Raw genomic sequence first — 24,843 nt, 5'->3', positions numbered from 1 at the left:
AGGTAAAGCACAGCTGTGCTTAAGAGGATTTTTCTTCTTCTCTTTTTTCTGTCGGGGGCTTCTAGGAGGAAGGCAGAGCGATGTCCCGGCTGTCTTTAACACGGTCTCCGGTTTCTCCATTGGCTGCCCAAGGAATCCCTCTCCCAGCTCAGCTCACCAAATCCAACGCCCCCGTGCACATTGATGTAGGAGGACACATGTACACCAGTAGCCTGGCCACCTTGACAAAGTACCCAGATTCCAGGTAAGGTCAACACTTTTCCTGGCAGCGTCCAACGCATGGAACTTAACGCTCTTTGATAGCACGAATTCAGCCGTAAGACGAGTAGAATCGGAAACTGCGAAGTGCTTGTGCTGTTTCCAGATTGAACCCTCCGATACATTCCCCGCCTTCTGTCTTGCAACGTTGTGTTTGAAGCACCTGTTGCGATTGCTGTCTGCCTTTGCCAGTACCCCTGCTTTGTAGCTAAATAAATGTGCCCGTTGAAAGGTGATTTTAACCCAGGTGTGTGCACACTCTTGGCATCCCCAAAGAGTTTTCCGGTTGTGCCTTTTCAGTGAATTTGTCACCGGTGGGAATTTGCTCGCTTGTTCTCCAGTCACTTTTGTTTTGAAATTGTTTCGATGGAGCTTAATTTGCAAGTCTGTTTCATCTGCAGTAATCCTGAGCTCAGAAACAGAAAAAAGGAAGTGCAGCTGAAAGAAATTGTATTCATATGCGAATTTGTTGACGTTTCTCCACTGCATTGTCATTTCTTGGTTCTTCCAGTTTATTTGGGAATAAGTCCCATTTAGGTGCAATCTTTGCATCTAAGCACTTTCCTACAGACACACAAGTCCGAAAGAAATTAATAAACAAACGTGCAGCATTGTAGTGTTTGCTGGTGCCTTTCAGGGCAAACATCTTATTCGAAGCTGCGCATAAGTTTGTTGCTGCACATATCTGAGTTGTGTACCATTCTAGCGGTTAGATGCTAAAGACCCACTTATCTTGTATAGCTTGTTGTCAAGATGCTGAGTTTCTGGGGAAGAGGCTGTCCTGGGAAGGTGTTTAGATTAAGTTTTAGGGGTCCCCCCAAAAAACCTGAATGATGGATGGGATTTGATTTTTATGTGCATCAGAATATGTCGGCTTCACTGATCCGATTGTGTGATGTAATGGCAATTAAGAGAGGCTTGGTTCATGCTCTATAATGATTCAGAGACTCACAGTTGAAAAGAGAGGAAGCTACATATGCAAAACTTTCAAATCTCTCATTATAAAAGAAGCTCCTTCAGGTCTCAAAATTGGTACCAGGTCTGCAGACTGAGGGATAAATCTGTTAGAAAGATTCCTACACAAGCCCAGTGCATGGTTTCTGCGCTGTTGAGAAAACCCTTAATTGCTTTTTGTAGGTTCATTGTGCAAGAACTTTCCAGTGAATGTCTTCCTGGGTCTGTCGATCTGACTCCATGTTTGCCTTCGACTGTCAGAGGTTCTGCTTCACACATTATAAGTGTGCACCTAAACATGCAGCGTATGGGTGAGACAGGCACATGATTGCTAACGTAGATCACATAGGTTCACTGCTCAGAGGGCCAGGGTTGTCTGCAGCTTCCCTATCACTATCAAGAGTACACTTGGTAGCAAACATGGGTTTGTTTTGGTGCGTAATGTGTTGGAACCCCTCAGTGCAGGTCTTGTTGGGCTACAACTCCCATCATCTGTGGCTATTGGCTATGCTGGCTGGGGCTGATGGGAACTGGAGTCCCAACAACATTTGAAGGGGCACAGGTACCCCGTCTCTGCCTAAGCAGTTAAAGTCTGGCTGCGAGATAATGCATGTATAATACATGACCATTACTTCTACAATATGGAAATATGATTTCTCCTCAAAAGGATAAAGTGTTCAATTTTTTTGTGCAATTTCTTTTTGAATTTGAGTTTTTTGCATTGATTCTGGCAAACCTCTAAACCCAAAATAGAGATAGCCTGCACTAGGGCTGCGATTTCGTTCCGGGGTAGATGGAGTGGAATACTTTAATGACCTTTAGGAAAGAATCATGGCCTGAAATATTTATCATTTAAACTACGAAGATGATTAATTACTCTTCCCCACCGTCTGATTTCTAAGGGGATGTTTATTTGAAGGTGCTGATTTGAAGTTTATTGCGACAGCATCAGCCCAGTGCATAAATATGTTTAGTATAACAACGCAAGTGAGAGATTTGGGTTGCGAGGCTTTCAAACTGGGTTCTTCAAAAACTTTTCTGTATGGGGGTAGCAGACCCACAGGTCATATCTGCCCCCTACAAATGTGCCTCCCACATTTGCCTTTTTTGCAAAGAAAAGAATTTTATTTTTGTTGTTAATCTGTGTTCAGCTTGCTCTTCTTCCTCACCCTTTGCTAGCTGTTGGGCTTTCTTGGGTGTCCAAAACACCTCAAGTCTCTAAATCAGTTGCCCCTTTTTACCTTTAAAGGGGGCCTTTTTCTCCCTCTGGGGTGCTGCTATTGTCTTAGGAAGAAGGGCTCCTTTCTGTTTCCCAAGATGGTGGAGCCTCAGAAGAGGGAGGAAAGGTAAAGCAAGGACTTCCTTCCACCGCTGAACTCCATTCTTCTTCTTTGCTAATTAGCAAAAGAGTGCTGGGGTCTGAATATTGTGTGTTCGTCTGAATGTGTGTATGCACATCTGTGTGTGCATGCGAATGAGGCATACAGCCCTCAGGGTTGGCCAGCCCTCGTTGTGGTCCTTGGGTCAGTAAAGGTTAGCCACTCCTGATATAAGTGGCCACATTCACATAATACACATAAAGTGCTGTGATATCACTTTAAACCGTCACGGCTTCCCCCAGAGAATTCTGGGAACTACAGTTTGTCAAGGGTGCTGAGAGTTGTTAGGAGACTCCTATAACCCTCACAGAGCTACCGTTCCCAGAATGGCTTAACAATCAGGCCCTCTTCCCAGGGAACTCTGGGGATTTTAGCTTTGAGAGAAGGAATAGGTGGCCTCCCAACAACTCTCAGCCACCTTAACAAACTACATCTCCCAGGATCCTTTGGGGGGAAGCCATTGCTGTTTAAAGTGATAGGACGCTGTTTGAAATGTATAGTACATTTCAGTGGGACTCATAGGGCAGCCTTTGTCAACCTGACACCCTCCAGATGCCTTGGACCACAACTCCCATCATTCCCAGCCACGAGGAGACCAGGAAGATAGAAGGGAGCAGAATGATAGCTTGGCCCATGTCGACTATGGCTGGTCTCCTACCAAGTTGTACTTAAGGGTAGTAGGGATGTGGGGTGTATTGCAGGACATGCTTTTAATTCATGGTGCTAGTAAGGGCCAACTGTGCCCTGCCTGAACTCTACATGTGCTCTGGAACACTTCTGTAGCTCCATGGAAGCACATGCCTCACTGAAAAAAGGATATTGCAGAGTTGAAAAAGTTTCAAAGGGCAACCCACAAATGATGGAGGTGAATGAATGAAAAAAATTAAAATAAAGGTGATGGAGTGACTCCCTTATAAAGATAGGTTGCAGTGTTTGGGACTTTTTAGTTTAGAGAAAAGGCGACATGGCAGAGGTTTATGAAATTGTGTATGGCGCTGAGAAAGTGGATAGAGAAAGTTCTTCTCCCTCATAACACAAGGACTTGTAGACATCCAACAAAGGTGAATGTTGGAAGATAAAGGACAGAGAAAAGAAAGTACAACCTCACACTGTGCAAACTATGGAACTGGCTCCCTCGGGAGGCAGTGATGGCCACCATCCCTCGGGAGGCAGTGATGGCCACCCTGTCTAACAGGGTTAGACAAATGCATGGAAGACAGAGCCACCAACGGCTACTAGCCATGATGGTTATGCTCTACCTCTGCAGTTGGAGACATCAATGCCTCTGAATACCAGTAGCTGGAAACAGCAGGAGGAGAGAGGGATCTTGTGGGTTTCCCTCAGGCATCTGGTTGGCCACTATAGGAACAGGATTCTGGACTAGAGTAGATGGGCCAGCCGTAATCAGCAGGAATGTTCTTGTGTTCTTATGCTTGGTTGTACAGAAGGTCCAAGGTTCAGCCTCCATCATCTCCCTGTAGAGCTGGAGAAGGCGTTTTCTTGGAGGGCGGTTGCTTGTCAGTGTGGTCAGTCCTGAGCCTAATGGGCCCATGGTCTGATTTAGTGTAAGGCAGCCTCCGGGATTCCCATAATCCCCGGCAAAATGCAGTCCCATGTCCATTAGCTGCCAAGCCAATGTTGGAAGAATTGCTTGAAGGCAGAAGGTTTGGAAGCCGCTGATATTAAGTACGCAGAAGTTCAGAGAAAGTGCTGCAGCCCCAAACATCTGTTTCATGATTAAAGGAAAAAGCAGGAGCGGGGAGAAAGAAGAAAGAAAGGAGGGAAAATAACAACTGGAAATATTTAAAGTATTATCCACACTGGAATTGTTGAAGAGAAACAAGTATGAAACATGGAAAAATGAGACGTGAGGAAAATTAATTCCTAAGTTTAATTTAGGTTTGGTGAATCATAGAATTGTAGAGTTGGAAGGGAATCCCAAGAATCATCTAGTCCAACCCCTTGCAATGAAAGAATCTCAACTAATAAGTTTACAGTACAAACCTCTGGGAGAGGACCAGTCAAAGAGGATGATCTGTTTGTCTGAATATCACAGTCAAACAAACGGCAACAGGGAGCGGGACCTAGGGCATGCTGAATTTTTCAACTTTCAAATTCCAAAAACGAGGGGTTCTAAAAAGTTGTAATATGACTTGGGAATTCAAAAGATATTTTTATTACATTAATTTTAATTTAGCTTTGCTTGATAAGTAAAATGTGTGTAAAATTGCATAGAAATCATTAAAAATGATAGCCAAGAACTTGCAATGTTATGTTATGTTATGTTATGTTATGTTATGTTATGTTATGTTTTATGTTATGTTATGTTATCATTTAGCATTACCTGACATTTTCAAAAGGTATCATGAAAATGCTTTGGTTTTCCAAGAGCAGTTAATATGCTTTTCAATCAAACATAGATTTACCAAGCTAAATGTTGTCCAATCACAAAAATAATAGCAGATTTGAATAGCCAGACTCCTCACTGAAGAAATTTGCAAAAATTAAATTTCATCCCCTAAAATGACACGCCTTAGCAGGACCCTGTATCTTAATATTCATGGTTAGCAGCAGGAAGGGCATTTGCAGGGCCAAATTGGTGGTGGCAGTGCAGGGGGAGCTTAACCCTTCCACTGATACTTCCCTAGAGGGCCCCCCTTTTTTTTCTTGGTTCCAAAGTGGGAACTGGGCCCAGTTTTTGAGTAGAGGGAGGGAGGTTTAGGAGGGAATCACAGGGCACTGATACTCCCTTCCTGTATTCGCATGATGGCTAAGTAGCAGACTTACTGACAATGTAATTTGATGTTTGCACTAAGCGTAGCAACCTAAGAGTTCATAGAAGTTCAGAGGTGGTTTGTGTACTTCCTTTGTTCTCTTGATACATTAGCAAAATATGTTGCACGTTACCCACTCTGTACTTTGCTTTTGTTATTTGGAGCTAAACGATGAAGGATGAATCTTTCTCACACGATACCTACGACATCGCCTTACCCCATATGTTCCCAATTAACCTCTTCAAGAAGTTGTACTGGAACTGATATAGGTGCCACAAAATACCCATTCCGCATTTGTAAAGACGTTGGAACTCCCTGCCTATTAACATCAAGCAAGTGCTTTAATGTACTCTTGTCATGACCTGCTAAAAGCTTTTTCATTTAGAGAAGCCTACGGAGGTGTTGAGAAAGTTGATGCAAGCGCCAGTCTTTTTTAGTCTGTTGTAATCTTAGCTTCTTGAAAGTTTTTAATTACTGCTGTTAGTTTTTCTTATTGATTATTTTATTGTTTTATCTCTTCTTTTTTTGTAAGCTGCTGCTTTGATGGTTAACCACCACCCCCTCCATTAAGCAGTGTATAAATTTTTATGAAATAAATAAATAAAATAATAATCTCTTAGGATGTTTGTGAGATAACGTTATCTCAGGAAACAAACCTTCAAGGCAGGTCACACTTCTTACCCTCGTGTCGGGTTGGATGTGGGCTTGTCCCAGCGAGCTCTGCATTCAAATCCATCCATGGGCAAGCCATACTCTCTCACCCTAACCTACCTCACAGGGTTGCTGTGAGGAGAAAATGAGATCCCTCCAGCAATCCAGATCGTGCTGGACTTCCAAGCCCCACCATCCCTGACCCTTGACCATGATGGCTGGAACTTATGAGAGTTGGAATCCAACAACGTTAGGAGGGCCACAGGTTATGATATGATAGCCATGTTCAAATATATAAAAGGATGTCACCTAGAGGAGGGAGAAAGGTTGTTTTCTGCTGCTCCAGAGAAGCGGACACGGAGCAATGGATCCAAACTACAAGAAAGAAGATTCCACCTAAACATTAGGAAGAACTTCCTGACAGTAAGAGCTGTTCGACAGTGGAATTTGCTGCCAAGGAGTGTGGTGGAGTCTCCTTCTTTGGAGGTCTTTAAGCAGAGGCTTGACAACCATATGTCAGGAGTGGTCTGATGGTGGTTCCTGCTTGGCAGGGGGTTGGACTCGATGGCCCTTGTGGTCTCTTCCAACTCTATGATTCTATGATTCTAGGTTCCCCACCCCTGGTATAAAGCACCTTCTCAGTCTTGACTCCCCTCTTGTAGAATGCTTTCCGTAGGGAGGCTCTCCTTGTGCCCTCTGTCTAGTTTAGGCACTAGGCAAAAACCTCCCTGTTTACCTGGGCGTTTGTTTTGGCACTTAGATGAAGAGGCTTTTATGTGAATGTGGTCTTTTTTGGTGGGACAGGATCTTCTAGACCTGCCTTTTGTTTGTATAGATGTGTTTGTTTGGATTTTTTAGGCTTTTAATATTAATTGCTAATATTTCTGTTGTGATTGTACGTTGCTTTGAGTCATTTTGGAGTAATGCAACGAAAATATATTCTTAATGATGATCATAACAATAACCAATGCAATAAAAATAGTAATGCATACAGAGCATTGAACCCAATCAGCAGCTCTATCGGCAGCTCTGTCGTTAAAACTCCAGAGGCAGGGGTGCTTGAAGTTAATAAGCAAGAGGTGAGAGAGAAAGAATGGAGAAGGAGCAGCGATTTTAGGATAATTCAAAAGGAGAGACCAGTGACTCTTTAGCCAAATAAGGAAGAGGAGGGGAAATGTACAGTGGACATAAAAGCCAGCAAATTGGAGAAGTGAAAACGTTCTAGGTGCAAAGTGCCATCTAACCAGGGTAGTGTGGGAAATCTCATTAGTGACGTAGACCGAGAGGTAAAGAATGGGTTAGGAGCAGGTGAGAGAGGAAGAGCCAGAGATTTTGCCTATTCCAGAGGGGAGCATATGTCTGTATCCTCTTTCAGTGGCTCATAGAGGCATTGATACACTTCCCAGGTGCAAGGATAAGAAGAACCACTTAGCAGTCTCCCTTAGAATTAGGTAGCCAAAATACACCAGGAGTCTCTTGACTTCTTGCCCTGATCATCTAAAGGTGAGAGCCAACTTGGACTTCAAGGCAAAGGAATCTCCTCTGTGACAGGGAGCTGAGAGGAACCTATTCTTTACTGGGTCCCCTTCAGCCTTAACTGATTAAGTATAAAATTGATAAGCACTGAGGGGGGCAAAGGAGAATTAGGGGTGCAGGGAGGTGGAGCAAAGCCAGTATGGTGTAGTGGTTAGAGTGTGGGACTAGGGAGACCAGGGTTCAAATCCCCACTCAGCTATGAAGCTCACTGGACTGACCTTGGGCCAGTCACTGTCTCTCAGCTTAACCTACCTCGTAGGGTTGCTGTGGGGATTAAATGAGGAGGAGGAGAATCATGTACACCACCCTGCACACTTTGGAGGGGGGAAGGTGACACATAAATGCCCTCATGGTACCTCGGGTTACAGACGCTTCAGGTTACAGACTCCGCTAACCGAGAAATAGTACCTCTGGTTAAGAACTTTGCTTCAGGATGAGAACAGAAATCACGCAGTGGCAGCAGCAGGAGGCCCCATTAGTTGAAGTGGTGCTTCAGGTTAAGAACAGTTTCAGGTTAAGAACGGACCCCCAGAACAAATTAAGTTCTTAACCCGAGGTACCACTGTAAACAAACAAACAAACAAACTGCTTGCGGTTTAGAAGGACCCAACATGGTTTTATGTTTGGGGTTTGGTCCTCCAGAGTTTGGAAATACGAGAGAAGGGGTTTTCCTAGAACAGGGGTGGAGAGGGAGAGGACTTGCAGGACTTCAGGCTTCTCATGGGTGGTGATCACAAAGGTGTGTGGTATGCAAATAGGGTCTTCAGGCAAGCATCTTCTCTTAGGAAGCAACAATGCTCCTGAATACCAGTTGCTGGAAACCACAGGACAGGGAGAGGTTTCTTGAGCTTGAATCCTTTCACATTCCTCACAGGTTGGCCACTGTGAGAACAGGATGCTGGAATAGATGGGGCATTTACCTGACCCAGCAGGCTCTTCTTCTGTTCTCCGCCAGAGCTCTATGACAGCCAGTTAGCAGATACACACTTTGGCTGGCTTTGTATCAGGAGGGAGGGAGACCTCAGCTTATCCTGAGGTTTTCTCATACCTCTTGGCACAACAGACGAGAGTCACTCCTGTTAATAACGCAGAAGCAGATGTAGGGAACCTTTGGACCTCCAGATGTTGTTGGACTACAACTCCCATCATCCTTGGCTGTCCTTGCTGAGGTTGATGGGCACTAAGTTCAGTAACAGCAAGAGGACCAGTGGCTCCCCACACTCATTTTAAAGAATGGTCTTGCCTGTGTCCTCTAAACCTTGGCTTGGTTCACCTTCCCAGATAAATATGTAGTTGCTAGAGGATATTTAAAATGTCACAGAGACTAAGCTTCTGAGCAACACCTTTCATGACCAAGATGGAAGCCAACTCATTTTCATTGAGACCTACAGTGGGTTTAAATGACAAGAAAGGAGATTTTTTTTACTAAAGTGTAGGAAGAACTTTCTGGCCGTCAGAGCTGTTCAACAGTGGAACGGACTCCTTCAGAAGGCAGTGGACTCTCCTTCATCGGAGGTTTTTAAGCAGAGGTTGGGTGGCCATCTGTCAGGGAATCTTCAGGTGTGATTCCTACATTGCAGGGGGTTGGACCAGGTGACCCAGGAGGCCCCTTCTCACTCTACGATTCAATGATCACCAGCTTTTGCAGACTGAAAGAAAGGTAACAATGCTTAAGGTTCCTATGTGGTTGGTGAAGGCGTCTGTTTGAAGAAATAAGGTGGGAGGGATTCTCCTAACTTTTTAAGTTCTTACGCACATGCACTTAATTGGGCAATAAGGAAAAAGCCCTCTGGGAAGTAAAGCTGGAATATATGCAGGTCTTGATCCAGGTCCAGGGCACTTAACTTTCCTCCCGCATCCCCACCTACATTGCTCGCCATCTCCATTATAACCTAAATTTCAGTTAGAGTGCCTTGACAGTTAAAAATATCCAGCCTGAACTACTTGTAATTAAGCCCTGCTGAGTTGAGTGGGATTTTTATTTTCCCCACTGGGGACAGATGCATTGCCTGTAGCTGCAGTCCTTATATATACTCATCCAGGAATAACTCTTACTGAGCTCCTTGGGTCTTACTTACAAGTAAACTTGCATAGGACAGGAAATTATCTTTCCAGTTAAAGTCCCAAGTAAATCTTGGGTTTTTGGATTTATCAAAACCCTTAAAAGAGATGGTCTTGAAAGGTGTTTTACGTCCAATAATTTTATTTAGTATTTAATATTTTTTAAGCATGCGTAACTGAAATAATTGCCCGTCCTTCCCTTCATTACCTCTATATCCACCTCTCTCTCCTTTCTCTATGGTTTCCCTTGTGTCAAATTTTAGATTGTAGGCCCCTTGGAGTTGGGACCTTACTTGTGTACTCTGTCAGGCATTGTGCACAACAAAGGCAATGTATAATAAATTATAATGTAGGGCTGTATGCAGCTATGTTATACTCAGGGTAGACCTGCTGCTTATTCATGTCCGTTGCTTTCAATGGATCTACCCTGAGTAGGCCTGGCTGTAGATACAACCCAGTCATTCCCTAATCCCTCTAAATGGCAAACTCATGAAATTCTATTTTTAAAGAATTCATCAGCCTGAAAGCGAACGGCGAGCTAAGTTAGTAATAATAATAAATAACAGGAGTTTTAAAGAACAATAACTGCTAACAACATTAAATCTTACATGTATTACCTTTCGTACAAAGACAGCATTTTTACGTCACGGTAAACAATGGTTAGCAGTTTACCATCAGAGCGACAGACTATGACTCCTGGCTTAGCATTACATCTGAACCAGGGGTTGTGCTTTGTTTTTCTTCGGCCAAACCACAACATTAAGCCAAGGTTTATACTTGGCTTGCCAGTCATGATTTATCTGAGCAAATTGTTGCTCTTGGAAAGGATCTCTGTGTTTGGTGTATCCCATTGACCACAGTTTACTGTGATGGGCACTAATGGTTTACTGTGATGGGCACCTATCCTGTAATGGTTGCCCAGCCCCAGTGTGACCCTATGCATGTTTACTGAAAAGTAACTCCCACTCTGCACAGTGCAGCTTATTTCCAGCAGTGTGCATGCAGGATTGCAGCAAGAAATCGGACTTCCCTCTCGCATCTGCTTCGTTCTGTTTTCTGTATCTTCTGCCTCTCATAATGATTTATAAAGCACAGGCAATTGGCCCCTTATACTTTATTGATCCATTCATAATGCCTTCAGAGATGTTAGTTAGTCCATAATCTCAATGTTATTATTGTTGCAAATCTCAATGTTATTGTCAGATGTTTGCTGGAAATATAATATTTAGAGTGCTGAGGGCCTTTCTCCATTTTACCTGATTTCTGTTAATCAGATCTTCCAGTTGTTACCTGTTATTAGATCATACAGCATAAAGGCACTACCACTTGGCATATCAGGATGAAATTCCCCTAACCAACCTCACATATTTAGTCCATCATACCCTGAAAATTAACCCAATCTTCTGGGATTTGGAGGTGAAGGGGAGGAGGAGTCAAATTTCTGAAAATATATGGAAATAGAACCACAATTCAGTAAAACAGAGCAATTAATAAATAGGCAGTAAAGAGCAAAAACAGCAGTCTCCAGTTATGAACTGCTCTGAGATCTTCACATGAAGGGAGGTATATAAATTAATTAAATAAAATCATGTTCCCAAACAGGTTTTTGCTAATTTCCTCAAACTTGAGAGTGAGCTACTCTAGAGGAAGAGGGTGTACTGCCTAGTAACCCATAATTGATGGCTCTGGAATATTCAAAACATATTTTGGATGTGAATGAACAGTTCCATCCCTCAGTCTGTTCCCCATAACGTACCATCTTTGTCAGGCTGTTTTGCCAAAACACGCCAGGTTGCCTTATCATACTTCGCCAGGAATGAATTAATTGTGTCACAATCAAAGCACAGTTTGGCTGGTTTGACCAGATTTTTAAAGAAGCTAGTTCCATTGCATTAATAGCAAGTGAAGCTACTTTTCATGTCAAGAATGCCAAGCTTACCATCGTAAGGGACCACTGCTCATCCAGATGTTGTTAGACTCCATCTAGCCACTGCTCAGCACGAAGGACAACTGGGGGCCCACAAGTTTAAACCTCTGGTCCAAGCCATCGCTTCTCCCGATTCAACCGCATGTGTGTGTCAGAACACCAGAAACTAAGAATCTGGTGGAAGATTCGTGGCAGATGAAAGAAAGTACTACTTCATTCAATGAAGAGTTAAAACTACGGAACTGCCTCCCACAGGAGGCAGTGCTGGCCACCAATACAAGTGGAGGAGGAGGCTATCAACAGCTACTAGCCACGATAGCTGTGCTCTGTCCCCACAGCCGGAGGCAGTAAATGCTTCTGAAAACCTGTTGCTGGAAACTACAGGAAGAGGAAGTACTATTGTGCTCACATCCTGCTTTTGGGCTTCCCTCAGTGATCTGGTTGGCCACTGTGAGAACAGGATGCTGGACTAGATGGGCCACTGGCCTAATCTGGCAGGCTCCTCCCTACGTTCTTACCCATCAGTCAACATTCTGGCCTACTTCACACATCACGTTAAACCATGGTTTAAAACAAGCTATGATTTAATGTGAAGGGGGAGCGTACTGATATGCGCTGCTCAGAAGCTCCCACAGCACGTCTCCTCAGTTGCTGCTGTGCGGTGGATGAAACAAGCCACAATCTGGCATGTTGTGTCATCCAGGCTTGTGGTTTGTGTCACTCCAAATAAACCACAGAGTTTGTTCTCAGCTTGCCGTTCATTGTTTCATCCAAGCAAAGCACAAGCCCGGGTTTGGACAGCAGAATAAGGTTTGTTTTGTGTGTAGTATGGCGGCGGCAGCAGGGGAGCAGCACTGTGGGAACTTTTGAGCAGCCTGCACCAGCGCACTGCTCATTCACGATCAACTAATAGTTTGTTTTCAGCTATGGTTTAATGTGAAATTCCCAAGATGATCTTAGTTGAGCCATAGCTAAATCTACCCTCATGTCCAAGGTGGAGATGATAATATGGATCTGCCTTACAAGATTGTTTTCAAGTTTTACCTAGATAAAGGGCACGAACCACCTTGAGCTCTCAAAAGTGCCATGGAAAGATTGTAATTTGCTACATTGGTTATTCCTTTAAGCTACAACTCTGTATTACTTTTTCCTCTGTTACATTTTTGTGTGTGTCTTTGCGTTCTTTTATAATAATAATAATTATTATTATTATTACGTGCTACATAAATAATAATAATTGTAACATAAAACACCAGAGCTGAAATTTCAACATTTCTGCTTTCCTTATGTAAAGTGGTGGCTCTCAAGGTTTCTACCTTTGGGAGACATTTTCTCCATTTACCTGTCAGCCATGTAAATGGGTCTGCTGTAGGACCATGGATGGGGTGCAGAGGTTTCTAGGGTTAGGATGGGTCCTACCACTAGGTGCATTGAGGTTACTGCCTCTGGGTATGAAGGGGACGGAAGCGGTAGCCCCCCCTGCCCAGGCATTCTTCCTGTGCTGGTCCCACCTGTGGCTGTTTCCCTTTGAAGGGGGTCAGAGCTGTATGTGCTGTTACGTGCAGACTGCCCTTGTTCTGCCCCTGTGTTATCCTGATGTCCTCAGATGTAGTGCAAAAAGCTGTCCTATCACCAGCAGTTGAAGTAAGAGTTAACTCCCAGTCCACTTGGCTTCTGCAGATGGAATGGGGACGAGGCATCATGCAGCCATGTAGTGGAAGATTCAACAGTGCAGAGTCCCTTTGTGATAGTCACATCCCCACACCCTCATAACCACACCCGCTTCTAAGATTATACAATCTTCTCGTTGTTGTCTTATCTGTCTTGGGAGACAATAGAGACGCTGGCTTCTCCATGTCTACAGAATGGAAGATGGCAGGCTCCCCAAGGATGTGCTCTATGGGGAGCTGGCTTCAAGCACCAGACCCATTGGCAGACCAATTCTGTGTTACAAAGATGTCTGCAGACAAGATGAGACAACCTTCTAAGATTATACAATAGTAATAATTTGGGGTGCATTGCAGTGGTCAACGTAGATCTCCATGTGTGGCCACTCAGCTAGATTACTATTTTCTGTGCATGTACATAAGCAAATGTTTTGGAGTCCTCCCATATCTAACTTCGGAGCGACTTAAGTTGTGTTTTCCTTGAAGTCCCTTTGTACTTTACAGAATTTGCACACTATTTTCTTGAATCTGAAGCCCTTGTGTTTTTAGTGTTCCTAAATGCTCCGTGTTGGAGCATACATAGCTTTCCTCCTCGGTGTACTTCTCCAGAGTGGCCCTAGTAGACCATCCTCAGCAGCTGATGCATCTGCTTTCACCTTGAGTGCCTCCAATCAGCACAAAGGGTGAGAAGAGTTATTCGTGGCTAAAAAGCACCCCTTTCATGCTGATTGAGTGGCACTAGGATGCTGGAGACAGGGAGCCTGCTGCAGAAACACACACCTGGGCAACTGTACCTCTGGAGCCATGTTGTCTTTCTCTAAATCCAGCTACCTCTATTCTAGAACACACATTTGGTTTGCACAAGGTATCATGCTCCCCAGTCTGAACTGAAGGTGCGTCAACATTCTGCAAGCTTTCTGCAACTGTAGAATCCAGGAGACCCTCATAAGTTTCTGAGGAAGCCCAGGGTCCCCCTGCCACCCCGTACTATGGTTTGAAGACCTTTGCTTTAAAAAGCAGTATCACATCTAGGGGGAAGGGGGTTTCACCATGCTTTCCACAAGGATCTAGTTAAAATGAATGAGCTCCATTCCGCTTGAGGCATCATCCAGGCCACCAGGAGCCCACACCTAAGCAAACCCCATGGAAATGAGTGGAGATTACCTGGGGAAGGGCTGTAGCTTAATGGTAGAGCACCTGCTTTGCATACAGAATGTTTGAGGTCCAGCCTCTGGCAGCATCTCTAGGTATGGCTGGGAAGGCTTCTTTTTCTGAACCACTGGAGAGCTGCTGCCCACCTGCGTAGACAACGCTGAGCTGGGAGGCCCAAGCATCAGACTCCTTTTAAGGCAACTTCCTATGTTCACAAGAGGGTCCCATTCATTCCTCCCTTGCTAAACTTGTGCACATTCATTATCCAGGTACCATTCATTTCAGTGGTGCGCACAAAGAGGTTCCAAGTCCTAGTTCTGGCCTCTCTCTGAGCTCAACTCTCCCAAGAGTGTCGTTCCAGAGTTGCCAGGCTAATGCTGTGTTTTACAAGGCAACACATCAGAGCGTTGGTGTCTCGGAGCCGTCTCCTCTGGGTTTCTCATTCATGTTTTCACCCTTCCTAACACAAAAGAGGCCATATTACACATTGACACCTGGGTGGAGATTTACATGACAGACTGTGATTGCTCTGAGAGAGAGAAAAAACCTGCGAAGGCTCTAGCAGCATCAAAGGCGACATTTTTAAATAAAAAATAAAAAACCCAAACCCCACAAACAACTCAGCGCATATTACGAACACACTCTCACACATATGATAATTTATCTAGGTGGATAAATTCACTGGTGGCAGTTGCTAAATAATTGCAGACATGCTCTGTGTTTGTGTTGCTGTTTTATTATCACATATTCCTAATGTTTTTTAAACCAATCTGTAGCCTGCGAATGGGACGGGAGGGACTTGGAAACCTCGGCAGCCACGGCAGCCAGCTTTCCGAGTCTTGATTGCAGCGCGGTGTAACAAGTTTAAGTTGAAAGGCTTTATTTTTCATTTTTAAATCGTGATGCATCTCTCACACATACACGCACAACTCCTGTTTCTTAGAATGTGCTTTTCTTGAGGAAGCCATGTTCTGTTTCAATAGAGAAGGGGCTGTGGAGGACTCGATCCAATTCAAGTTGAGGGAGAAAGCCTTTAGGGAGTTCTCATGTAAAGGTCAGCGATGTAAAGAGTTTCCTAGAGGACAATAGGAACAAAACATGGGAGGGGTGGGCAGGCAGTTAGGCAAAAGGGTAGAAGGGGAAATACAGAAAACCTCAAATTTTGTTATTAAAAAAACAACAACACACGTTCTATTTCAGTTGCTTAGTAGCATCACCTGGAAATACTTAGGTAACGTATATACCTGTGCAATTAGTATCTGAGAACTCCAGAAATATGAAGACAAATTAAATGACAAAAAACCCACCCTGTTAAGTGCAGAGTTAAAAGCATGAGATTAGGACAATTTGAGTGCTGCAAAGGCAGGCTGTGCTGAATGGAGCAATTCCTGCCCCCGGGGCCAAAGATGGCCGCCCTTGCTCCGTGCTGCAACACAAGGAAATCAGTGGAATGAGGGCCTCTGGAGAAGCGAGAAGAGACCAGCTTAGCCATCATAACAAACATGTGATTTCACACACACTCACACACCATTTGTTTAAACCCAGTTGGCGGGGGGGGGGGGGGAGAGAGAGACAGGCACATCACAGTGCATTGGATTTTGAGTTTCTGCTGTTCAAAGGTCAGAGAAAGGTAACGTGGCTCGGTTTCAGATTTATATTATTTTGGCAATAAGGTCGCACTGTCAGACTCGTGCGTTTCGCTGTGGAACTGGTTTTCTAGACTGCAGATTTGAGGCCTGGGATTGTGGCTTCTAAGGCAGCCTTGCAAATCAGACTTCCCCAACCTGGTGCCCTCCACACAGCCAGAGGGCACCAGTTTGTGACAGCTGCTGTAGATAAGGCCACAAAAATGGCTAGCTTCCATTGCAGACAATTTACTCAGAAGGAAATTCCATTGTATTCAGCAGGACTTGAGCACTGGGGATAGGGGCGCTTTCCTCTCCCTTTTTCTGGCAGATGGGCAAGGGCTTGCAGGAAGAGAGGGGCTGATGCTGCTTAGTCAACTGGTCCTTCGTTCCTGATGTGTCGTCATCCTGGCCCAGGAGGCTGGTGCCTGTGGCTGGAAGTTTCCAGAGGTCTGCACTACTGCCACATCCATGCCTGGTTGCTGCCCTTCTGGGCCTCCTGAGCTTTGTAGGCAGCAGGAGGTAGCCACTGTCAATGGGATCAACTTCTCTTTTCCTCTGCAGCTCCTCCTGGATTTCAAAGGGCAGCTTTTGCTGTGCCAACACCACTACCCCCAGGCTGAGGTCTTTGAGTGGCACATGTGCATCTGTGTCTGCCTGCCTTGTTGCCTCCCATGTCCATCTAGGCATTCCAGTCAATGCTCACCACCATCATCAAATTCCTCACCTGCCCTTCATGCCAAGCCAGGGCAGCTTTCAACAATTAAAGCACAACGTTAAGAACAGTGGGTCCCAAAATGGGCAGTGGGATTACCCAGGGCTGCTGGGTAGTGAACCAGTATGATCCCCAATCTGTCCTGATTACCCAGTGCCACTCCACATTCCCACTGTGTTCCAGCATCACACCTGAACAGAAAATGCCCTCCTGAGCAGGAGCCACGATTGGCACTCACCAGCCCTGCTTGTTTAGTTTCCCACCATCCCTTATAGATCATGAAAGGGGCTTTAGCTTGTGTTCAAGTGAATGTGTGGCAAAGTCAGTGGGGTGATGTATACCAAGTTACCGAAATAAATATATATGTATAAGTTGTTGGGGGATTGTCCTTCCATGTATGGCCCCATGCTTGATGATTTGCGTCTTCAAGTAACCACCAGAAAGCATCTACTCTGTGCAGGGTGGATAAAAATCAATGGTTAAAAAAATAAAAATCAGATTTTTAAAATTATTTAAATCTGATAAATCAGATTTTTTAAAATTTAAATTGGATTTTTAAAATAAAATGCTTTTGGAGGAAAAATCTTTCTAAAGATAATTTTCTATTTAAGTTACATTATAGTCCAAAGGCTATTCATCAGGAAATAAGGATTTGTTTAATTTTTTTCATGTGTGCTAAAACTCAGTTGTAAGTTTTTGGTTTTTTTAAACTCGTTTAACCACGTCAGTTAACAAATATGGATACATATGCTATAATGTTATTGTTTTAGTTTAAAAAATTGTTTAAATTGTTATTAAGGAAATGATTGTTTTTCTCCTTCCAATAAAGAACAGCAGAAAAGTTGTCCAAATATAAACAATAATTTCATAATTACCTGTCTTTGTATTTCTGATAGTATAACCAAATCATTAATTTTTGATATACTGGAAGTGAGTGTTCTGGTTTTCGAACGTTCTTTTGGAAGCCGAACGTCCGAGGGGCGTCCGCAGCTTCTGATTGGCTGCAGGAGCTTCAAACGTTTTGGAAGTTGAACGGACTTCCAGAACGGATTCCGTTCAACTTCCAGGGTATGACTGTATTCAGGCTTTGACATGGCAGAATGTTATTTGATGTAGCCAAGCTACCTATACCGGCTCTGTCCTTGTCTCAGTGATAAAAGCCAAATCCCTAACAGTCCTTCACACTCTAAGGGGACCAAGCTATGGAGCCTTGGTCTTGTTATGCAGATGAGGGGGTGGGGCTATGCAGATAGGGCGAGTCTCACTTCTCAAAAGGTTCCCCCCAAAGCCCTTTTCACCCCTCTTGCCACTGCTGCCTGTTCTCCTCTCCAAGGGTGTGAGCAATGTTGACAATCAGAGGAAGGATAATCCTGCTCCCACCCTTGGATTCCATTGACGTCTCCTCCTGTGCAGTGCTGGGGATTGGGTGCATAGTGAAGGGGACATTGAATGGGCAGTGGTGGAAGTGGCAAGGAACGCAGGGTGGTGCTTGCCCAAGAGCCCTGCTTCCCTCCCCACCCCCAACACAATCTGGAACTGATGCTTCTGGTGGAAGCAGATCAGGGTTTTTTTGTATAGCAGGCAAAGCCAGCTGAAAGTGTTTTGTCAGTGTGTTCGCTTACAACATTCAGTTTCTGCTCAAAAGGAAAGGGCTTCTCCCTTATTGATTTTTTTTGTTTTAATCCTTGCATCTGGCAGTCTCCTGGAGGAGGTATAAAGAGAGAGAAAGATAAGGTGCACTTTGCTGGAAATCATGTCCCGAGGTCACTGTAAAAATGCAAGAGACACAGCGTTACCTCTTGATAGTTGGGCTTTGAATGTGTTTTGCAGCAAGACTGTCTCCTCCACAAGTTGGGTTTTTGATAATGCACAGAGCCCTTCTGAGTGCAAAGTGTGGGTGGGGACTGTGAAACAGAAAGCGGTGCAGACTCTTGCAGCGTTTGTGGGACATGAACATCTGGGTGCTTGATGTGAGATGACGCAAATAAACCCATGCCGGTCCAGACCATGGGTCTGCCTGTTCTAGCACTCTGCTTTCAGGCAGAGCAGGCCGGATTCTTCTGGGGGCCCCAGCTACACTATACATTTAAAGCAGCATGACACCACTTTAAATAGTCATGGCTTCCCCCGAAGAATCCTGGGAGCTGTAGTTCATTAAGGGTGCTGAGAGTTGTGAGGTGATCCCTGTTCACCCATTCCTCATACACAGCTGCATTTCCCAAAGTTGTATAAAAACAAATCTCTCTTCCTAGGCAATTATAACTCTTATGAGGGGAATAGGGGTTCCCTAATGTGTCTCAGCACCCATCGCAAACTACAAGATTCCTTGAGGGAAGCCATGGAAATTTATTAAAGGTAAAGGTACCCCTGCCCATATGGGCCAGTCTTGACAGACTCTAGGGTTGTGCGCTCATCTCACTCTAGAGGCTGGGAGCCAGCGCTGTCCGCAGACACTTCCGGGTTACGTGGCCAGCGTGACAAGCTGCATCTGGCGAGCCAGTGCAGCACACGGAATGCCGTTTACCTTCCCGCTGGTAAGTGGTCCCTATTTATCTACTTGCACCCGGGGGTGCTTTCGAACTGCTAGGTTGGCAAGCGCTGGGACCGAACGACGGGAGCGCACCCCGCCGCGGAGATTTGAACCACCGGCCATGTGATCGGCAAGTCCTAGGTGCTGAGGTTTTACCCACAGCGCCACCCGCGTCCCTATGTAAATTTATTAGCAATGATTTTATTGTTTTATCTTTTTTGTAATCTGCTTTGAGTTTTTCAGGCAGCATGTACATTTTAATTAATAAATAAATGCCTGTTTAAAGTGGTGTGATACTGCTTTCAATGTGTGATGCAGACCAGGGCTGGGAATTGCACAGAGAGGCAGCGTATGAGTGCAACCATCTTCCCCCGTTATTTGAGGTAGCCTCTCTGCCCAGCAGCCCTTGAAAGCTTGAATTTGCCTAATCTCCCTTTAAAACCATTGAAGTTGACAGCCATTGCTACCGAAATGCTTTAACCCAGGAATGAAAGCGCCTTTTCTACCCTGGGGGCCACATATCTAAGGTGGGCATGTCCAAGAAGAAGTGAACATGGCTATACTCTCAAGCCATGTGTGTGTGGACATACAGTTCATACACATACACATTCAGATGATACCTATATACACAGTCTTGCTCACATTCACTCTCCTCCCTCTGGCCAGACAAAAAGAACCTTCGCTTTCTTTTCAGCCCTGGTTGCTTGAGAGGGAAAGGGCAGTCATAGCTTGGTGACAGAGTGAGCATCTGGCTGGGAATAATGGGAGTTGTTGTCCAATGACAAGACTGGCATGGAGACATGGAGGAAAGTAGAATGTTTTAGGGGAGCAATGTGGAACTTCTTTGCTACTGCTGCAGAAGAGGGGAAATCTGGAGAGAGAGCAATGAAATAGCAATGGGATCGAAGCAAGAAGGGGGACTGTTTGAGTTACGATTTTCAAACGGATGCATAGTGTGGGCTGATCCTTCCAGGTGCTGAGTCCCTTCAAGTCTCTTCATAGCGGGAAGAGAGAGGAGCTCTTCCCCCTGCAGAGCTAGGCCCTTAGGGGAGCCAAGGAACACGAAGATGTTGGTTGAGGGATTTGTTTTAATGGGAAGAGCTTTCGCTCAGACACCAGTTTCTACATCCCAAATTTGTGTGACTTGAAACATAAAAGAGCGCAGGGACCCTCAGCAGCAGCAGCAGTCACAATAGTCTTCTAAAACAAGATGTTTTATAGATGTGATTATATATTTTTTAATCTTTTACCTGCTTATGTGATATTCAAATAGGACTGAGTAAATCCTCATGGAAACAGGCATACTTGTGCACAGGAACCCCATGTCTACGTGCGGTTTCTGCTACTCGGGCAGAGCTCATCTAAAGGCAGCTTCTGTGCCACTGTGTGCGGTGAAAAGGTGGGCCCAGATGGAGCTGTGATGGCTAAGGCAACATGCATAGGTGGCATCAACCTTTTGGGATGGAGGGAACAAGCCTGGGATAGTGAGCACTCCCCCAAAACGGGAACAGTTGGCAATCCCTGGCCACAGAAGGGATGACTCCTTTTATTTAAGAACATAAGAAGAGCCTGCTGGATCAGGTCAGTGGCCCACCTAGTCCAGCATCTTGTTCTCACAGTGGCCAACCAGACGCCTGTGGGAAACCCACAAGTAGGAGCACAGCCCAAGAGAACTCTCCCCTCCTGTGGTTTCCATCAAGTGGTATTCAGAAGCATTGCTGTCTCTAACCGTGGAGGCAGAGCATAGCTAGTAGCTGTTGATAGCCTCCTCCATGAATTTGGCCTATCCTCCTCCCAAGCCCTCCAAGTTGGTGGCCATCGCTGCCTCCGGAAGGAGTAATTTCCATAGTTTGCCATGCATCATTTTATAAATGTCTATCATTTCACCTCTTGTTCACCTCTTCTATAAACTCAGGAAGCGTGTGGTGCAGGTCCAGTGAGCAGTGTGTTCTGGGGAGAATCCAGATACAGAGACCTAGAGGGCCTGAGGTTCCCCAGTCCTGTTTTGCCCCCTTCTGACCTGCTACCCAACCATCATCCTCTCTGTCTCTCACATTCCAGATTGTCTCTCCCCCTTGGAGTTTTGTTACCATCTACAGTACATGTGTTTTGAGTAGGGATAGGTGGATCAGTTTGTTTGTGATCTGTGCTCGGTTTTGCACCTGCTCATCCATAAGTCCCTCATTAATCTGCAAAGGAACCCACATGAAGATGTGTATTAAAATACACATTTCAGCTCCATGCATATGTTTTTGAATGTGTTTTATTCTAAAACTACACAGTTCAGTGTTTTTATGAACAAAGAACTGTATTGCAAAATTCAGAGGACTGTGAAAATCTGAAGAATAATGAATTGGATCAGCTTCCATTGGAATTTCTCAAACATTCTGTTTTGGCATGTGGATTTCTTTCTTGAACATATGAAACTGCCCTGCTGAGTTACACTAGCCCAGGTACTCTTATCCAAAGCTGCATTGTTTAAGGAAACACAGCTTTCTGCAGTTCTCAGCCAGGGGGTTTCTTTCGTAGCCCTACCTGGATTGAACTTAGAGCAAAGCCTATTCTCTAGTACTTGAACTTTGCCATATTAGATGCTTCAATAAATGTGCTAAGTGTCCGTTTTGCAGATAGAAGTGGTTAAGTGGGCATATATGGAGAAAGGCCACCCCACATGAAACTGTATTGATAAAAGGTGTTCTGAGCATGAACATGTGATGCTTCTGTTGCCATTGAGTAGCCAGAGCCTATGCCAGCCTTCCCATCCTGATGCCCTCCAGATGTTTTGGACTGCATCTCCCATCAGCCCCTGCCTGCACGGCTGTGTGATGCTGAGGATAGATGAGAGAGCTGTAGTCCCAAACATCTTGAGGCCCCAAAGGCTGTGTCTTCCCCAAGTTTGGGGCCTGAGTCTTGACCCTTCTTATTAGATAAATCAAGCTCTCTTTATGACGCATGCATACATCTGTCTCCTTTTCCTCAAAGGAATGGCCTCTCAAAAGTGGCCTATTACGGATGATTAGTATGTTTGATGGTTCCCATCTGTTGTCCACTGTCTCCGTGGTGCTAGAATTGTGGGGTATTTTTCTGCTATTTATTTATCAAAACGTTTCTTAACCTCTTTGCATGTCAGGTTTCAAGGCTTGTGTGCAGTAACTTTAAAAGCATAAGCAACTTTTAAAAATCAATAAAGGTTTTATAAAAATGTAGCTGATGACCCATAACAGAATTAAGGTCACAACAGCACACTAAAATTAAGCACTCTCGAAGGCCCTGGAAACATAAATACGTTCTTAAGAGGCACAGCGATGTCATCAGTGTTTCAGTTTATTTGAATGCCACCTCTCCACCCACCCTAAAATGTGGCCAAAGTATCTCACAGTTTATCAAATGAACAATCTGTATAACAATTCAAAACACATTAGGAATGGCTATAAATAAGTACCAAAAATAATAATCCATAGTGTTGTGTAAAACAATACAGATAAGCTAAGCTAACTGAATAGCTTAAATGAAACAATACAAAGAAGCCAATGTAACTGAATAACTGAAGCTAAGCAGAATACGAAAAAGGAAGGCTAGCAGAGGATGCACCACTCTGTTCCAGATGATACACCTGTATCAGGTGGTTTGGTTCCAAGACTGCATATTCAGTATCCAAGGACCTCACCCCCATCTCCCACCTGGAGTAGTGCAGACACACACACCCTGGCTTTTACTATGTGGCAGCCAGCAACTTTCCTTCCACACTCTCCCACCAAGCGACATACATCGAACCAAGCTGGGGGTTGTCATGAGTCTCAAGATGTCTCCTGGCTCAGAAGTGGAGTGTCAGGCAGCGACGGGTACGGAGGGGTAACTGGAAGATGACATGGGAGGGGCTGAGTGGGGTACAGAGGCTGGAGGAGGTGGATACTGTCCCCTCTTCTGTCCTGGAGAGAAGAGAGCACCAATAGAATCCGAGGGGCAGTGGGAGGCATCAGTCCACCACTAGGGATGGAGAGTCAGAAGGGAGGGGCACAACTTGGTCACCCAGGACCCAGCAGTACTCCCATTGCTGCAAACAGGCACATCCTCCCTGATGCAATGAGCTCCTGCGCATGTGCAATCTCACAAGGCCTAAGAGTCTTGTGAGTAAGTGCAGCTTGGCTCGGCTTTCAAAGCTTGGCAGGTGGGTGTGTCAACCCATTGGAACAGCTTCATTGCTTCTGTGCCGTTCTCAACTCTTTGACCTGATCTTAAATTTGGACCACTGCTGCTTGTCCAGCTAGCCTCTGCCTGTTGTCGAGGCCGAGCATATCGGCTGCTGTGACCCATTGCCCGTTGCTGAGCCGAGATGTCTTCTCTGCATCTATCAAGATCTCTGCCTTTTTCTCAAGTCAGTGCTTCCATCATCTTGGTGGGAGCTAGGGCAAGGGCTGTGAAAATGGGCTCAGGGTAGTGCCTCACTCTAATGGCGACTCCAAAGTGGCAACCTCAGAATGGGATTTCACAGCAGGGATTCTCTATCCACCCACAAGCCAAGCACTGCCTGTACTGTGCAGCTGGAGCTTGTAAGAAGAAGACTCACCAGGATGCAACAAGGGGGGCATACAGATGTGGGGAATCTTGTGTTAGTTTTCCCGGTTATAATGCTAGTGCTTCTGTCCCATTTTCTAATGTCCATTTCACACTGCAGTACCTGTTGTGTTATGGAACTGTGGCTTTTTGAACGCTATACCAGCATGTCATGCTAAATTTCATCCACACCAGTGGCTGTGATGTGACACAACAATGAGCATCACTGAACTGCATCACTATTCTCCCACCCCTTCCGCACAGGCCTACTGCATGATTTCCCCCATGAAAACAGCAGGACAGAACTGCCTCTCCAATATACTGTCCCAATTTTTGTCACTTTAACTCCTGCAATTTTCTGGATAAAGGGAGCTGCAAACAGGTATTTTTTTCTTTCTTTCTGGAATCAAATATCATAGGAATGAGCACGAAACAAGCACTGTATTCCGTTAATTTTCCAGAAGTGGCTTTTGCATCGTGTGAGAGCTCGGCTATGATATGGAAGTGAACAGTTAGGGAAACATTGGGGAAATGGAATAAACGGTTGTGTGAATCCGTGGTGTCTTCCACCAGCAGGGCTGGTGCACTCTGCCTTGTAAGTTCTTTCATTGCAGGGCCTGCTGACCCCAAGCCAAGCCCCACCTCTGCCATCCAAAAGTGCTTTAATAGCAGAGGCCTGCCCTGTTTGATAGCTGGCAAACGTTTTTGTCCAATTTTCCCACTTGATTTGAGTTGGATCAGCATTTGTATCAGTCATGGAAAAAACCCTAATTGGATTCATTATTCAAATTCAGGAGCGCACTGCGTATACTTCTCAATTCTCTTTCATCCCCTCATCCGTTGTTCCTGGAAGTTTGACACACACACACACATGCATGGGGAACTTTAAAAGAGATTTCTCAGCGCAGCCTCTCTTTGGTACATTGACTTTTAAAAATATGTCTTGATTGCGTACAGCCAGCTCCCATCTTTGGCAAAAAATATATATATATATATATATTCTCATCTGCACTGAAAAATATAAAAGTATTAAATCTCGGCGGTAGAAATAGATCCAGTC

The 24,843-nt window shown here is 44.8% G+C and overlaps 1 protein-coding gene across 5 annotated transcripts in view; it reads left to right on the top strand.

Moving 5' to 3' along the window:
• Positions 1–24,843, top strand: part of KCTD15 (potassium channel tetramerization domain containing 15) — a 68,785-nt gene that overhangs the window by 7,848 nt on the left and 36,094 nt on the right. For all 5 annotated transcript variants that reach the window (XM_083452975.1, XM_083452974.1, XM_083452976.1 and 2 more), the window contains exon 2: positions 66–244. In XM_083452975.1, coding sequence (XP_083309101.1) covers positions 81–244 — 164 coding nt within the window. In that variant the 5' untranslated portion in view covers positions 66–80. The remainder of the gene's footprint in view (positions 1–65; positions 245–24,843) is intronic.

The sequence above is a fragment of the Podarcis tiliguerta genome (assembly GCF_965153285.1).
Source record: "Podarcis tiliguerta genome assembly, chromosome: 8".
NCBI lineage: Eukaryota > Metazoa > Chordata > Lepidosauria > Squamata > Lacertidae > Podarcis > Podarcis tiliguerta.
This window is presented reverse-complemented; position numbering and strand designations above follow the sequence as displayed.